Source organism: Tetrahymena thermophila (genome assembly GCF_000189635.1).
Source record: "Tetrahymena thermophila SB210 genomic scaffold scf_8254659, whole genome shotgun sequence".
NCBI lineage: Eukaryota > Ciliophora > Oligohymenophorea > Hymenostomatida > Tetrahymenidae > Tetrahymena > Tetrahymena thermophila.
In genome coordinates, this window is record NW_002476426.1 from 287278 (window position 1) to 299319 (window position 12042).

The window sequence follows — 12042 nt, forward strand, 5'->3', positions numbered from 1 at the left end:
ATTTTTAGCAAAGTAAATAAAATATATCAATCAAAAAATTAAATAAAATTGAATATTTTCAAAAAATTTATAAACTTATATTTTAAATTTAAATTCTATTTTTAAAATTACAAATGTTACTAAAACTTAATTTAGCTATCATTTTTCAAACCTTAAAATTTTTTAATTTTTTTTATTAGTTAAAACATATTTTTACAATTTTTATAATTTAGAGTTTTAAAAAAATAGTATCACAAAACTGTATTTAAATTAGATAAAACAAAATTTTTTTAAAAAAACAGATAAATATTAATAATATTGATTAAAATAAAAAATTTAAATTTCGATTAATGATAATAAAATATAATTTTGAAAAGTAAATAAAATAAAAAATATTTAATTTTTCTATTACAATTTTTAAGTTGATGGATGTTTGATAAAAAAATTTTATGAAATGCTTTATCAAATTTAAAGAAAATATAATTAAATGCTTTATTTTTTTAAAATATGGATACTTATAAATTAGTTTACTCAAAAATTTGCTTTTTATCAATTAATTTTTATTTTATTACTAATTAAAAACATGATATAAAATAAAATATTCTAAAATATCTTAGTTAGGTATTATACTTCCAAAAATTTATACAATAAATTAAAAGAAGAAACAAAATGATATATCTAAATTCAAAATAAGAAATTGAAAAATATTATTTTTAAAACTAATTCATAATTAAGTACAAAACATTTATTCGTATATATATAAAAAGCATTAAATACTATTACTTTATTTAAAGAAACTTTTGGCTTTTCAGCAAAAATATTTATTTATTTATTTAAATTATTTAATTGATAGGATTGTATTTGTTTTTACAAATTATAAATTTTATAAGAATTAGTTTAGCTGCCTAGCTAGCTATCAGCTGTCTATCAGTCATTATTAATATAGATATAATTTATTTTTTGAGTTTAAGAAAAATTACACTTGCTTGGTTTCTATTTGCTAAGTTTTTTGTATTCAAATTATTTAAAAATAAATAAATGAGTTAAGGCTATTTTTAATTTATTTATTTATTGTATTATTTTATTTTAAAATTATTTAATTATTAATCAGCTTTAATTGCTTCATTTCTTTTATTTCTTAAGGCAGTCTTTGCAAAACCAACTACCTTCAGGAGCTTCTGTAATACCTACACATTCATAATGGAACCATTCTCTTTCACAATATTCTGACTCACAATAAATCCTTTGTTATTTAATAAATAAAATGTTTAGAAAGCTATTTTTATGAGAAACAGCAAATAATTTTGAAGAAAAAGGGGAAATTTTAAATATTCTGTCAATATAGAATATTTAAAATGAATAAGTAAATTTTTATTTATTCAAATCATTATAAATGTAAATAATTACATATTTCCGTAATAAGGTTTATCACAATAGCAATATTTAGGTTCATTCTAATCAAATCCAGCATCATTATACTAAGCTTCTACATCTATTATTTTAAATATGGTAATTAAAATATGATATTTTCATAAATACTTTATTTTAAATGTTTCAGGGTTTGAATGAAAATAAAAATAGACTTTATATCTAAATTTATTGAATATCTTTACTTAATTTTAATATTTTTAAATTGAAAAATGTTGATTTTAATCGCCTATAATCTTTCTATCTAATAGAGATGATTTTTTCTTTGCAAAGAATATGTATTAATGAATGACAAGAAATTTAATTTGTTGTCAAAATTTGCATTTTATCATTTAATAATTTTCCTTTTATTATTTGACTGAAATTTTGTGTTTTTTTTTTTTTTGCATGCAAATTATCATAGGTGATTAGTAAAAAAAAATTTTATTGCTTGGTATAACTAACTAAGTGTTTGCTATTCTTAATAGGATAGGGGACTCTGAAACAAAATTTAGTGAAAAAGGGAATTTATTTATATTAATCTCTACTTTAATATGTCTGTCTCTCTGTGCGTTTATTTGTTTTATCCAAATGTTTAGTTTCTTTTTTATTAGGCTTCTTCTTTATAGTCGTTTCTTATTATACATTCTTTTCTCTAGCCATATATTACTCTTGCGCAACTTAGTTTTATCTTAATTATTCATCTAACTTTTTCAAATCTTTTTCTAATTCAATTATAGACTAATCTACTGATGAGTACATCTATTCTGCAATTCCTACTTTTTCTTTCGATTGACCTAGAACTTCTCTCTACAATCGTTCAATATTTCTTCTTTTTTCTTTTAAATTTTTAGATTCCTATTTTTTATCCTTCGCCTATCTCAACTATGCGAGGTATTCTTCTTGTAATTCCTACAATTTTCTTGACCCTTCTTATATTCTGATGTCTAATTCCTTTATTAAGCGCAATTATCTGTTGACATCAATAGGTAAATGATTTATTTTTTCTAAGTATTCTTCAAGCTAAGACATGTTTAAAACTTATTTATATTATTATTTTTTGTACTTGTTTAGTAGTTTCCTCTTTGCTTTAAGCTAATTTTATTGTGCTGTGTAGGCCTTTTGTTGAGTATTTATAAAATGAATATATTTATTAGTAACTCAGATTGATAACAAAAGTGAATACCTTGTTTGATTCGACACCTGCAATTTCTTATATTTAGATGATGCTGTGAATATTAATTTGAAAGAAATTTTGTTTTTTCTCCCCGAGTGCTTTATTTTAATAATTTAGATAGCTAGCTAGCTAATAATCTCTTTCTCTAAGGACTTCTTAATTTTATTTATTGTTATAACTCTATTAAATTACTTTCTTTTAAGAAACAAAATTTTCCTCATTTAATCCACTTCTGTTTCGAAAAAATTTGGTAAAGAGATATTATTAAATTAAATGTCTCTCATTTTACAATGATCCTCTATTCTTAATTAGATTCATTATTAATTTGAATATTAAATATTTTAAAAAGAAATCCCTCCTAAATTCAATAATTCAAACAACCTTTGTTGAGATTCTAATAACCTTATTTTTCAAAATTATCAAAAAATGAATTTTACTTATTAATCTATTTTATCTTAATAGATCATCAAATACTTTAGTTTTGGTTCTTTTACAAAAGATAGACTCTTACTTTATTAAAATTTCTGATATCAAAATATTAAATTAACAAAGTAACAAACAAATTTTAAATTAATTTTTTTTGTTTTTTAATTTGGATAAAATCATTTGGAAATTTTTAAACACATAAAATAATTTTAAAATAAAAAATTATATTTGCAATATCATTAAATATTAAAACTATTTTTATAATTATCTAACTAATTCATAAAGCAAAATTTTAAAATAATTATTATTTTAATTTCAAATAAAAAAAATTATAATTAAGCTAAAATTTTTAAATTTAATTAATTAAATTTTTTAAAAATAGAAAAATTTAAAAGTGAATTTAAACAAATAGAATGTAAAAAATATTTATATTAGGGTAATTATCTTCTTTTATTTCATTTAAAAAGCCCTAAATAATTTATTTATTTTCTTTGTTACTTATCTGCACTTATTTAGCTCCTAATATTTTGAAAAAAGTATTTAAAATAATGTTAATTTACTAATAACTATACTAATATAAATTGATAAGCTTTTCACTAAGTTAAGCAACCTCACTATTATTTTAATGATCCTATTTAATTAAATTTAGTTTAATGATTTTTAAATTAAGTTAAAAAAAAATACTTTTTGCTGATTAAGAAAGTCTTTCAAAATATTTTCAGTAGCCTAACTCCAAAAATTAAGATTTTCGTTTATCTCATCAATTTGATTTTGTCTTAGGACAGAAAAAGTAGAACTAAGTTCTACTTTGATATTTTTCTTTTTACCAGCTTTCTTTGTTTTACTATATTCTATACTATTTTATTTTTCATATTCAATTAACAGCTTTAACTTTTCTTTTGTAATATCTCTTCCATAAGCTTTGACTTTTGGATTAGAAAATGAGGCATTCAAGTATTATAGTCTTTAAGGTGAAGGAGATATCTATTTATAAAAAAGTATTGATTAATAACTATTAAATAAATTAGAGTATGATACATTTGATTATAAAGACTTATTAAGCTCTTAAGTATGCTATTAATTATTGTTAGTTTTGTGAGGTTTTATTTAAGATAAATTTTCTAAATTTCCTTATTGTACTTATTGTGTTTCCCCATTGTTCTGTCCTTCTTATTCATTTTATTTTTTATCTTCTTAAATCTAGCATTCATTTTATGTAGTATTCTGGACTTCTAAATATTAATGCTACTAATTACTTTTAGATACACTTCCTTGATTTTTTTTGTGGTGCTTTGATTTGCTTTCAATTTGTTAGTTGTTTTAATGAATATTTTCTTGAGAATGAGAATGAGTATTGTATTTGTTTTTTTTATGTTGAATAAATTGAGAAGAAGTTTAACTGTTTTCGTAATGAGATGAATTCAAGTTTTTTACAGTTTAAGAATGGCTTTACATGAAGGACTCCTTTTTAGAGTTTTTCAAAGACTCTAATTCTAAAGCAAATTGTTTTACTAATCTTTGTTTTTCATCATTTAATTACTTTTTGAAATTTTCTCTGTTCCTTTTTTATTCTTCCTTTTCTTTTTATTACATTTCTATTCTGATTTAATCTTCATGCAATTTATTCAAAAGTTTTTGCTTTTAATAAGCTCTCATTTTCTCTACTCTTTCTTAGTTTTCTTTTGCTTCTTCAATCTTAAGTAGTTCTAATGCTACCCTCTTTCTTAATTGGTTAATATTTGACTATCTGTTTTCATTAACGATTATTGTTTTTCTCTCTAGCTCATATAAAAATGTTTTATTCTCTAAATTAATCTACTAAACACTTCTCCTATTTCTGTCTAAAACCTCTTATTAATGCTACTCTTATGATTTTTTTCTTTCCATTATTTGTTCAAGTCTTTTCATTCTTTAATATTCAAGTTATTGCTATTTTTCTTCAAATCTTTAAAGTAACTTCTTTTTATTAGCTTACTCTTCCTTGAAATTCTATGAAAGTTATTTCTTAATTATTCTTTCTTTTTCCATCCTAACTATAACTCTATTTTACAATTGCTATTCTTAAACTTGCTAATCATAAAGTCTTTTTTATTCTGTTTCATATAATTTTTCGTCATATTTCTAAATAAATATAAAAATTACACTACTTAAAATGATATTATAATTTTACTTGTTTCACAAGTTATTTCTGCCTAATTTCCTCAACCTTTTACTATTCTAATTTAATTCTGTGCTCTTCTTCTTTTTCTCTCATTTTCTTCATTCTCTCTACTAATTCCTCATGCTTTTACTAATAAATAATAATATTAAATAACTATATAAGTTTTAATCTATTTTACTTGCTCGACTTTTGATAGTTTTATCTCTCTTTCCTACTTACGTTACTCTATCTATTCTTTTTTTTCTGCTGTTAAATATTATATTTTTGCCTATATAGATTCCATCTTGTGTTTTCTTTCTACTTCTCGTTTTATCTGCTCCTGTTCTCTCTACCTTTACAGTTATTCATTTTTAATTTTAATTTTTAAATCTGCTTCTTAATATCTATCTAAAAGTTCTCCAGCCTTTAATTGCTAGATTTTTTCAGCTTCTTGCTTTTTACTTAGTCTATGTCTTTCAGCTTCTTCAGCTTCTTACCTCTTTCTTTCAAACTCTAATTACTTCCTTCTTTCCATTTCTAATACTCTCAATTCTTTCTATTCTTATTTCTATTTAAAAACAGACTTTAAAAAAAGAAACTCATTAAAATAAATAAATTACTTCCATTATTTCCTATTGCTTCCTTTAATTTTCTAACAAAAATTCTATTTATTATTCCTATTTATTATTATCATAGTATTTTAAAAATTATTATAAATCATCAAAATTGCTTATATTTACTTGCTTTTTTTTTAATACTTAGAGCTTTAACTTTTCTTACTCCTAAGTAGGAGTTAAATTTGTTTAAGAACTTTCTCCACCTTAAGATTTGTAAAAGCTTTATCTCTAAAACTAACTATCTCTCTTTTATTCTTAAATTATATTATCCCTTTCCTTATTATAAATAAATGTTTATACTAACTAACAAGTAATTTATATATTTACCTATTAAACTTGTAGTATTCTCTCTTATCTTCTCTTTTCGTACTTCTCAGCTTTAAGATTTATATAAAACTCAGGATCATCCTTAAATTCATTAGGGATTTATTCTTTTTCAAAGTCTTTCTTTGTTTTCTTTAAAAGCTAATACTCTTCAACGCCTTATCTCAAGCATGCCTCTTTAGATCGTGGGCTTTTATAATATGCAAATAATATGAATAGATTTAATTGTTTAAAATTTTTCAATATATAAAATTGCTTAATTCAAATATTACGATGTTAAGAAAGGATAGACTCTCGAATTTTCATCAAAATTAAACAAAGTAACATAATCGCTTCTTTCTTCGAATTCTTAATATTTAGATACATATTTGTTTTATTACAAATTTTGTTAGTTTGAATAATTATTTTGCGCATTTGCAGATCCATTTCTATTTTAATTTTTATCTACTTAGTGTTATTCCTAAGCTTAATTTTATGATGAACGATTATTATTTTGCATGAAGTCATTATTATCATGTTTTTACAGTTATTCTTATTATTTATTGTGGCTCTCTATCTCACTCTAGCTCATTTTTTACTTAATTACAAATATCAATTGAATTAATTACAAATTTATTAGATACGCTAGTTTAATTTGCTGGTTGCAATTATAATAATAACAAAGTTACCTAAATGAAAAAAAAAAAAACAGCTACAAACTAAAACAAAGTAAATAAATAATTTCAAATTAAAAATAAAATAAAATGAATTTTTATCAGTAAGTATTAATTATTATGTTTATTTTCTTAAATTTTATTAAAGGATTTACAATTGTTAATTGATAAAATTAAAAATATTTTTGAATTAAATAAATCAATCAATAAAATTAACTTTCAGTTAAATTTTATTCTCTCTTTATTCTGAAAAATTAAAAAAAAGAACTAGAAATTAATAAATTTATTAAACTTTTTAAATTAAGGAGAGAGTATTTTATTTTAAATTAACAAATTTAATTAATTGAAATAGAGTCTTTAATTTAAATTTATGAAATATTTTAAAATTTCATTTCTCAGCCTTAGGGTTATAATTTAAGTAATTCTTATTAGATTTAATCATTTTATTAACTAAAAATGTTTTTATCAAAAAAGTATTTGATTTTAAATTATGAAAGTATAATATTTGAAAGAAACCTTATTTTAATTCATGTAATAAAATGTGTTAATAATCTTAAAGTTACTTATCTATGCTATTATTATTTGATTTACTCGTATTTTCATAGGTGATTTGATAAAATATTTTTTATAGAGTTTAAATATATTTTAATTGATAGACAAAATGCAAATTAGTTATTTTAATTACTAAATATTGCTTAATTACTTTTATATATATCTAATAATAAATATTATGTTTTGAATTAAGACATTCCAAATTTTGCTATTTATTAAAAAATATATTTAGTATGGCTAGAAAAAGATCTGCTTTATCTCAAAGGGCTCCACCAGCACCTGATTTTAATGAAGAAAAGCGTTAAACAGATAATGCTAGCATAGAAAGACACATGGCTAATTTTTTTGCTGACTTAAGCAAAAATAGTTTAAGTGATATCTAATAAATCAGTTTACCAAATAATAGTTCATAATAAATAGATTCTTAATAAAAAGATTAAAAACAAGGCGCTGATGCAAATAATTCTAGCAACTAAACAGCAGAAGCAGTAAAAAAAGTAGATTAATCAAAATTAGATAAAATAAGTCAATTGTTAGCATCTAAAAAATAAGAAGTAAATGCAGCTACAGCTTCTTCTACACCAAAATAAGCTCTAACTGATAAATTGAAAAATTTATTTCAAAAAAATGGATTAACTGGAGCATCTTCTACAAGTTCTTCAAGCACAGCTACTTTATTAGTATAAATATAAGAAAAACAATCTACAGCACCATAAAGTCATGAAAATTTAATATTGAAGTAAAAAGAAGAATATGACCCTGCTCGTCCAAATGATTATGAAATATTAAAGAAAGAAATCAATAAATAAAAGCAAGACTTAGAAAAGTTTAAGAGTAAAAAATCTTTAGGAAACAGCACTGAAGAAGAAGTAATAGTATAGCCTCAAAATAATATATAAAAATTATCATACAATGATGATTATGAAATGGAAGAAGAAGATGAAGATGATGATTTTAGACCTGCTTTTGGTTTAGGAATGAAAAATAGCCAGATGGAAATAGAGAAGGATACAGCAGATCTCTACTCTAAAGGAGATTGTAATTTAAATAATAATTAATCGATGTTTAAAATAAATAAATAAATTTAACAGCTGCAGATTACAATTATAAATATTTTTTAAAATAAAAGATGAAACTTCAGAATAAAAAGCTTATAAAATGATGGAAAAGCAAGGTTTTAAATTAGGATAAGGTAAATAAATAAATAAATTAAATAAATAAAATGCATCTTATAATCTTAAAAAATAAATATTTATTTATAGGTTTGGGTAAGAACTAGCAAGGTATTGTGGCTCCTATAATTGCACAGAAAATAAGTGACACTTCAGCTATCATTACATAAAGTACTATGGATTTATCTACTATATTACCACAAGAATTAGTTATGAAGAGATATTTTGAATAAAGAAACTTGTAATACTTTTTGCAAATTTGAATACCTAATTTAATGCAAAGTAATATGTATAAAGGATTCCAACAAAGGTTGTTTGCATTATCAATTTGATTGCACCGTGGGAAATTGATGAAGATTTAGAAGAGGAAGTTACTGAAGAGTGTTTCTAATATGGAGTGGTTGTGGTAAATAAAATTAATATTTAAAATTTTTTCTTTTTTTGATGTTATTTTTTATTAATTAAATAATATAGAATTTAAAAATATACGTTATGTCTTCTGAAGATTGTGAAGATGCTGTTAGAATATTCATTAAATATAATCAGTAAATTTATTCTTAATTATACTTTAATTGAGTTTTTTGTTTATTTATACATAGAGTGGAAGAAGCTATGAATGCCTTCACAAATTTGGATGGGCGTATATTTAACGGAAGATCAGTTATTGGATATTTTTACTCTGAAGAAGAGTTCGAAAAGAATTAGTTATCTTATAATCTCTCTTGATATTAACCAAAATTTAAAACTAATTAAACTCTAATATATTAAAATAATTATCAATTAATCAAAATAATTCGATCTATATAAATAAATTTGGTTTTAACACTTAAAAAAATTTTAATTTGGATCTTACAATGATTTCCCAGTAAATACTCTTTATGAAACTTTTAAATCGTTATTAAATATAATGATAAATGAAAAAGTTTATGGACTGATAAAATAGACGAAATAAAAAAAGATGATAGATAGATAATTCCTACAAAAAAAAGATACTAAAAAAATACAATCAGATAAATTCAGTAGGACAAAAATTAATTAATAAGCAATTACTTAAATTTTCTAAAATTCTGATGAAAAAACAAGATTTTATAAAAATAGCATTTATTTTACTTGAATTTCAACTATTTATATTTTATATTTCATTTGAGTCGATGTTCTTTTCAAAATTTGCATTTTTTTAATAATTTATCTTCATTTTTATAGGTAGAGTTCAATATAAAATGTCTTACAAAAACACTTTTAAATATTGTAAAATTATGCAAGATTTTTTTTGTCGCAGAGATATGATAGAATGTTTTTAGATGGCTCTATATATAAATTCAGTAATCAGTAATTGAATTATTCAATTTTATAAATAGAAAAATTATAATAAAAAAATTACAAAAAACATTTAGTTTTTTATTTTATTTATCAAGGAATTAAGAACTTAAAAAAATATTAAACATTCATCAATAAAACAAGCTATTAACAGCAGCATTGTCAGAAATATTTTCTAATTTATACTAAAAAGCTTAAAAAAAAGTTTATATAATCTAAAATAAGTTTCACACTGAAAAAGCTATATTATTATGGGATGCTTTTAATCAAAACAGAAAAAAGTTGAATCAGCACCATCATAAAGATCTATGTCCAAGCAAGGTTCTCTAAAAATTGCTGCTAGAAGAAGTTCAATAGATCATTATAAAACACATTCAGTGCATGGAGATCATTAGCATCAAAATAAATCTGAAAAATTTTTAGCCCCTTCAAGAGAAAATCTTGAAATATAGAATGATCAGAATGGAAATAATAGCAACAATAATAATAATAATAAGTTGAGCGGTTTTAACAAATCAGAGCCAATAAACAACTAAAATCTTTGACAAATAGCTATAATTACTCACTCTCTCCTTCATTAAATCTTAATTTTTCAATACTTAACTTATTGCTATGTCTAGTTGATTTAAAAAATAAAAATAAAAAGCATGAATTTATAAATGAAAGAGTATTTAGCATTTTAGAGAAATAGTGATATTAATCTACACGTTGATTCATTCTATTTATTTATAAAATTTATGTTTTTTGGAAGCCTTTAAAATTTCAATAGAATTAAGATAAGAAAGTATAACTCTCGCTAAATTCGAAGAAACTAATAAATAAAAAAGCAAGCATTAAAATCTAATAAATAAAATTAGAAACAAATATAATGATAGTTATAGGGTAAAAGCAAAGAATAAATAATAAAAGGAATGTATATACAATAAATAATTTAATTACTTAATATTAAATAAGGACACCATTTTTCAGTTATTTTATTTATAATTTATTAGCTGAGATTAATTTATAAATATCCATAAAACTAACTAACACTAATTAGCTAATTAATATTATATGTCTATAAAGTAAATATCTCCTAAATAATATAAAACTATTTAAAAACTGTACAATTTTTTTTGTTGAAAAAAGCTTTAAAAATCTTTATTATTAATAAAATATATCAATAAATTTACCTAATAAGTAAAATTATTATAAAATTGTCTTAAAAGAATTAGAGTTAATATTTCTTCAAATTCATTTTTTTTCTTGTTTAATAATAATTTACATAAATAATATTTATATGTTGTTTAAAAATCGTAAGCGTTTATATATAAATCAGTAAAAATGTATATACTCGTAAGCTTTTCAAAAATATCAAATTGATCAGAAATAAATTATCCTTATTCGTTTTAAAAATAACTTTAAATCACATAAATCTATTATTTATATAAATACATCAATCATTGATTACTTTTATTTTTTTAGTTTTACAGATCTTATGAATACTCTATAAGTTGAGAAACAAAACCTTCATTTGGACTTACGCAACTTCTTTTTGATCTTACAAAATTTAAAGTGTCTAAGAAGTCCATTCCTTTTTCTTTCATCAAGTAAGCAATTACAATAGAGGAACTTCTAGAAATCCCCATCTGACAGTGAACGAATACATTTGTCTTTTTTAAGTTCTCATGTATAAAATCATAAGTCATTTAAAAGTGCTGCTTTATCTCTTCATCTTCATCATCTTCTGCTTAAATAAATAAATGCTTTACATTTTTTGATGAATCGATTGCAACTGTATAGCCAATAATAGAGACGACAGCTCCGATTTTCATTTTTTCAATTTTATCCGTATAGACTAGGCCTATCTAACCTAAGTAGAGACCTCCTACTCCTTATTCATTAGGTGCAATAATTTCATCGCATTATTTAATTCCAAAAAAATCATATTCTTTACCACCGTACATTTTTTTAAGTTTTCTTATTTATTTTTTATCAAGTAGTTAATTTACTTTTTATTAAAAAGTAGAGAATAATATATTTTCAGTAAAACTCAAATATATAAAATCATATAATATTCAAATTATTTTCTAAAAGGAGATCAAATAATCATATGTATATAAAATAGCCAAATGAAAAAATGAGTATATTTAAATATTGTTTTTATTGATCTATCTTAGTTAAATTATTTCATAAAATAAATATGAAAATTAAAATAAAAAAATCATTATAAATAAATATGTGAAAATAAATGAAAAAATTTAAAATGACATTGATAATTAGCTTATTTTGAAAATGG

General features: G+C 21.5%; 5 protein-coding genes across 5 annotated transcripts; 2 read left to right on the forward strand and 3 right to left on the reverse strand. All coding sequences in view use genetic code 6, as the record gives it.

The window, feature by feature from the left end:
- Positions 1 to 1101: 1101 nt before the first annotated feature.
- On the reverse strand, positions 1102 to 2881 carry TTHERM_000046389 (PHD-finger protein; the record flags this gene model as incomplete). The annotated part of the gene is made up of 4 exons (XM_012797372.1): positions 1102 to 1222; positions 1387 to 1471; positions 1935 to 2505; positions 2573 to 2881. 4 exons carry the CDS (start codon positions 2879 to 2881, stop codon positions 1102 to 1104), a joined length of 1086 nt encoding a protein of 361 aa, XP_012652826.1.
- A 563-nt stretch (positions 2882 to 3444) lies between these two features.
- On the reverse strand, positions 3445 to 6695 carry TTHERM_00046390 (PHD-finger protein; the record flags this gene model as incomplete). Its single annotated transcript, XM_001014634.3, has 10 exons — positions 6343 to 6695; positions 6074 to 6260; positions 5870 to 6022; positions 5750 to 5806; positions 5329 to 5697; positions 5160 to 5279; positions 4028 to 5110; positions 3674 to 3973; positions 3562 to 3620; positions 3445 to 3508 (listed from the first exon to the last, which is right to left on the reverse strand). The coding sequence occupies exons 1-10, from the start codon at positions 6639 to 6641 to the stop codon at positions 3445 to 3447; spliced, it is 2691 nt and encodes an 896-aa protein (XP_001014634.3). The 5' UTR covers positions 6642 to 6695.
- Positions 6696 to 7508: 813 nt separating this feature from the next.
- TTHERM_00046410 (G-patch domain protein) lies at positions 7509 to 9173 on the forward strand (the record flags this gene model as incomplete). Its single annotated transcript, XM_001014636.3, has 6 exons — positions 7509 to 8313; positions 8405 to 8467; positions 8538 to 8688; positions 8745 to 8853; positions 8922 to 8992; positions 9047 to 9173. The coding sequence occupies 6 exons, from the start codon at positions 7509 to 7511 to the stop codon at positions 9171 to 9173; spliced, it is 1326 nt and encodes a 441-aa protein (XP_001014636.1).
- Positions 9174 to 10015: 842 nt separating this feature from the next.
- Positions 10016 to 10309, forward strand: TTHERM_00046420 (hypothetical protein; the record flags this gene model as incomplete). The annotated part of the gene is made up of 1 exon (XM_001014637.1): positions 10016 to 10309. One exon carries the CDS (start codon positions 10016 to 10018, stop codon positions 10307 to 10309), a length of 294 nt encoding a protein of 97 aa, XP_001014637.1.
- An 894-nt stretch (positions 10310 to 11203) lies between these two features.
- On the reverse strand, positions 11204 to 11710 carry TTHERM_00046430 (tyrosine phosphatase; the record flags this gene model as incomplete). Its single annotated transcript, XM_001014638.1, has 1 exon — positions 11204 to 11710. The coding sequence occupies one exon, from the start codon at positions 11708 to 11710 to the stop codon at positions 11204 to 11206; it is 507 nt and encodes a 168-aa protein (XP_001014638.1).
- Between the last annotated feature and the right edge of the window lie 332 nt (positions 11711 to 12042).